We start from the raw sequence: 5197 nt of genomic DNA, 5'->3' as shown, positions 1-5197 counted from the left end.
CTTTTCTTGTGTGGTCAGTATGTGATTTTCATATATTCCATGTGTCGTATTTGTCTGTTTTCTGATGTTTTCAAAAACTATTTCTAAATATGTTAGTCAGTTATTTACATGTATTTAGTATAAGCAAATTATTTATCAATCTCAGTTATTTTACGGCATGTAGTCCAAGAAAAAGTCAGGCAAATGTGCCCTTTTAATTTCTGTTTGTCACATATTCTCACAAAAATAATGGTGCAAATGTAGAGTTTTAAAATGACATGCAGTGCATTATTGTATGTACAACACATTTCTAATTACTGTATCCATATTCCAAAGAATTCACATCTCATAGACCACGTTTCACATGCAAACATCATTATTATTGTGATGCTTTCAGAAAAATGCTGACACTCCATTTGAAAATATTTTACAGTAACAGAAATTCTTAGAGTAAGTCGGATCGGAACAGTGTTATTCTCAATAAATCACTTTGACGGGGCATGAAATGGATCATTTTTGATTAAGCCATGGTGTTTACAGTGTGCTGTAACTCAACTTGACTTCCTGGAACAACTTGCCAGAGGTATGTTTATTTGTCAGCCTCTGAGAGTGTCAGTTGATTACAAATGCCAGCAGTATCATTCCTGCTATGAAGATGAAAGTTGAAACTGAAGATGGAGCCTAATGCAGGGGGATATAATGTTCTGCTGCACCTGAAAGATATATGGAAATAGCAAATGGCAGAAAAGACCCATCACACTTCCCATGAAAACCATCATTCTACATCGCATGCCAGTGACAAATGTCCCTCATGTTACCGCTCTCTCAACCACAGATATCATTCTCTCTTTATTTGCACATATCATGATTTTCCTTTCCTGATGATGATGGAGAAGATGGAGGTGCTAAACATTTTCAGTGATGAAAATGGTTTTATGCAGTATGCATTCCCATCATACATTTTAGCGAGCACATTGAGAGCTAAACCAACCAAGACTTGTACACTGTCATGTATACATTCCATGTTGGCAATGGAAATTACTGACATTTTGCTGGTCTTTATATCATTTTAGGAAATCATCATTTTATATTACATTATAGAATATTATGTATTACATTTATATATATACTATGTCTATATACTGTGCACTGTATATTGTTGAATGACAATAAATCTGCTTGACTTGAAACACAGATGTTTGAAAAAAAGTTTGCATAACCATTGAGTCACTGATCACCTGAAGTTCAAGAACTGAGTGGCCATAGACATAAGAGGATATTCCTTTTCAGAGGAACGTGCTCCTGATTTGAAAATAGTAGTTTTGTCTTGTCCTTTTGTGTGTCATGATTGTAGCCCAATGGGATTTGCAGTGTCTCTATGCAATGCCAACAATATGGCCCACTTGGTCCGGTTGTGGCGGGACATGTAAATGGAGAAAGAGCCTGATGTGTATCCCTTTGCTATAACATGTTGTGCCTCCTTTGCTTTTCAGGAGCATATCCAAGACAACCAGGAAGTGAATGACGACATCCTCTCGTCTTCGGAGCAATGCTTCTACCTTTATAAATGTATTCAAAGCCTCTCTTCCACTCAGTCTGACAAAGTCCTGATTGACAAGGTGTTCCATCCTCTCACCTCTGGAGCGTTTGAAATTCACTGTCGGGCAAGTAACCAGGTACATTTACAAGGTTGTTGCAAGCCAATACAATCCATTAGTTTACATCATACCCTTTACTACCCGAGCAAAGGCTACAGCATTTATAGGGCGACCTTCCTCTTGACCTTCTGACAGCCTGGCAGGCCCGGGGAAGGGAACTATCTGATCTTCCAGTTATCGCTTTACATTACCAGGGGCAAGAGCCTGGCTGATTGTCCAAACCCAGACGCTGGAGACATGGTCCTTTCTTTCTTCACAGTCTTGTAGCAGATACTCATCGGGCAGAGGCTGTTAACTCTGACTCCCTGGAACCCAACTGCAAGAGGGCCGAGAGATACTTAGCGCAGGTTAGTCAAGAAGAGAGTTTCCCTGAGAGGTTGAAGGCCCTCACAGCTGGCAACGCCGCCCTTCCCAGCAGCCAGCTCACTTCCCCGGTACCGGCTCTTGACCTTTTCTGCTGGCTTCTTTAGAGTGGGAGGTTTTCTGCGCAGGCTTGAACGTTCCTGTCCGCTCGATGGTACGTCCTGTTGTGTTGGATCACTGTCACGCGGTCTCTCTCCACCTTGTAAAGGACATGGACAGCCGTATCCTTCATCCAGGAACAGATTGTGTCTTCACTGAGCTGTGACATCAGTACTGGATACTGAAGGGAAGTCAGGCAGTGAAGCGCCATCAGAGTTGTTCAGTCAAAAATGGAGAGCATCTGTATCTCCTTCCTTCTCCACAGTGGTGAACTGGTCCTTTTTCTGTGAATCTAGGCTGGCATCAAGAAAATCGTTGGTGTATCATATGCAAATGTATAATAACCTGATGCACCCTGGACCTATTAAACAAATTGGTTGTAGTTGCCTTTCTCTTGTCTCTACAAAGGTTTATCACCTGTAGAGGAAACCCCATGAAGCGCGGAGAGAACTCAAAGGGCCAATAAGAGTTCAGGTTCAATCCTCCTAATGCTCCACACTACAGAAGCAACATATTTGTTAATAATTATTTAAGCCCAGCTGTCTGCTGATGTTAATTGTGACTGGCGTGCATAGTTCTTATTAAATTCATTAATTATGTCCATAACACTAATAGCCTGCATATCATTGCTTCATATAAAGTACTGCATTGGGATTCAACTGTGTTATATTAGATACACATTAGAGTGTTTGTGTTCCCCCAGTGAAGAACTTTAATAATCATACACCTGTATACAACAACCGCCTCTCTGCTGTTGTTCATTATTTACAAGAGCTCTACAGTGAGTGTGCATTTAACCTGAACCAGCTCTCAGCATAATCACGTTTTTCCAGATGTCAAGTCAAAAACATGCCTCCCTGACACAAGGGGGAGTGCATGCACAGTGCACTTTAACAAAGACAAAAGACAAAGACAAAATGCCCTTGTAACATCAAATCTCAAACACATTGGACAGGAATGAATAGTTGGTCCATATTGCACTTACAACTCAGGGTCTAGTGATTTATGTTCAACTTGAACCAATTCAAATCAAGAAATATGTTCTTTGGGTCAAATAATTATTCATAAACAATTCTGATGTCTTCTGATGCTTGGTCAGTGCCAATATCAGGTATATCAGATTATAATATCTTAAAATGAACGTTCCCGTATGAGGGTTCAAACGTTAACGATTGTCTACATTTACAAAACAACAATCCAGAGGTATTGAATAATAGGTGCCTGCTGGTGCCCAAAGTACTAACTCCAAACCTTTTTCTAATAAAATGGTCAGATATAAATGAAATGCAGTTAAATGTTTTGTGGTTCCGTGTTTTCAACTAAAAACTCCTAAAAATCGCCATGTCCTTCATTACAGGCCTGGTTTCAATTTTGGGCAACCATGCTCACCATAGCAAGATGAGGGTCTGACCAGTAGGATGTACCATCTATTTCTCAGGATGCTATTAAAATGATTGTGTTTGAATAGTATTGGCCACAAAGAAAAGGCTCTTTTATAAATTATTGCTGTCTTTGTTTTACATTGCAAACCAATGCAGCTATTATTGTTAAGCTAGGAAAACAAACAAAGACAATACTTTCTTCAAATCGATTTTATTAATTACATGAATTATAATGTCTCAATACTATCCCAATAATTATTAAATATTACATGAAAAAATTAAATGGTTACACTATTTAAATTGCATCAAAAACCACCACAGATGAAAAGCTTGAAGAATAAGTAGGAAAACATTTGTTGTGGCAAGATATAGTTTATATGGTAGATAAACAAAAATCTGAAGGTAAATACCTTATCATGCTAAATAGTGGATGCAAATTTAGCAACTTAACTTGAAATACCAAGATGAATTTTTTGAAACAATACAGCAATGTTTTCTTTTCACAGTGTGAATTTGGTATTGTATCCTATACGACAGCACTACAACATGAGCATGACAAACAGACCACAAAAATTGTCACTGCAAAGAAAAGCAGTTTCTTGGTCAATATACCTGGAACAAAATAAACTTGAGTACTAAGGACAGAACACAAAGTCTTTTCACAGAAAATACACAAAACAATACAGTATACTTGGATAACAAATAATATGAGTTTATAAAATTCCATTTTAACATAATTTACAAATGTAACCCCTTACACCAAATATCCGTATCCTCTATAGTTTGAGCTGTGGGTCAGTTTTTCACCGTTAGCAATCTGTGACCCCGATTCAAGAGTGTCCGCCTAGAATCTCATCCAAATTTATATCTTTCATCCAGTCATCGTTCCCAGAGCCAGACTTGAGCAGAGAGTCTATGAAGTCAGAGTCTGTGTTGATCCCTGGAACTGTGTTGTCTCCCTCTGGGAGGAAGTCAAAGGTCAGGCGGTTGGCCCGGTTACTCTGGTAGCTGTTAGAACTGGGGCTGGGTGCTGCAAAGTTGCCTGCAGGTACCCTCTGTTCAGGGGAAGCTTGGTTCAAGTTGCCCACTGGTGATGGAGAGGTCATCATTGGCTGGCTGGGTCTGGGGACTGCGCCCCTTATTGCAGGGTTCAGAGGGAGCATCCCAATGTCTGGTGCTACCTGGTTGGGAGGGCCGATGTGCCTGTGTTGGTAGGGATGGTTTGGCATGTCCAGCTGTGCACCCTGAGACTGTAGCGGGTTGGGTAGCCTCCTAATACCGAGCCCAGTTGCCACTTGCTTGTTGCCTGATGCCCACCCCATGTTGACGTTTGTCATCAAGACTCCGAGACCCTGTCCCGGTACTCCTGTGGACTGCAGGTCAACTGTCGCTCTCGGATGCTGCATATTTCCTACATTGTTCATCCCAAAAGAATTTCCTTGTGTGTTTGGCCCCGGGAACCTAGATTTATTTTGATTTAGTCCAATTCTGTTCTGATTGTTGTGTTGCTGGAACTGGCCAATACAGGAAGTTGGATGACAGTCAGTCCCAATACCAAATCTCCTGTCTGTCGATGAAGGACTAATTTTTGAACTGGAACCATTGGAGAGGTGACAAGACATGGACTGTAGGTCATTCTCAGGACCATTACTCAGAGACGGGGAAGAATTTATACCTAGACAGAAAACAAAATAGCTGATTACAGTAAGGGCCACC

General features: G+C 40.4%; 1 protein-coding gene across 1 annotated transcript in view; it reads right to left on the bottom strand.

The window, feature by feature from the left end:
- Window positions 1–3721: 3721 nt before the first annotated feature.
- maml2 (mastermind like transcriptional coactivator 2) overlaps window positions 3722–5197 on the bottom strand; it is a 35889-nt gene continuing 34413 nt past the window's right edge. The window contains exon 5 of the mRNA XM_071917514.2: window positions 3722–5156. Within this exon, the coding sequence (XP_071773615.2) occupies window positions 4312–5156 (845 nt within the window). The 3' untranslated portion in view covers window positions 3722–4311. The remainder of the gene's footprint in view (window positions 5157–5197) is intronic.

The sequence above is a fragment of the Centroberyx gerrardi genome, chromosome 6 (genome assembly GCF_048128805.1).
Source record: "Centroberyx gerrardi isolate f3 chromosome 6, fCenGer3.hap1.cur.20231027, whole genome shotgun sequence".
In the NCBI taxonomy this organism is placed as follows: Eukaryota; Metazoa; Chordata; class Actinopteri; order Beryciformes; family Berycidae; genus Centroberyx; species Centroberyx gerrardi.
This window is presented reverse-complemented; position numbering and strand designations above follow the sequence as displayed.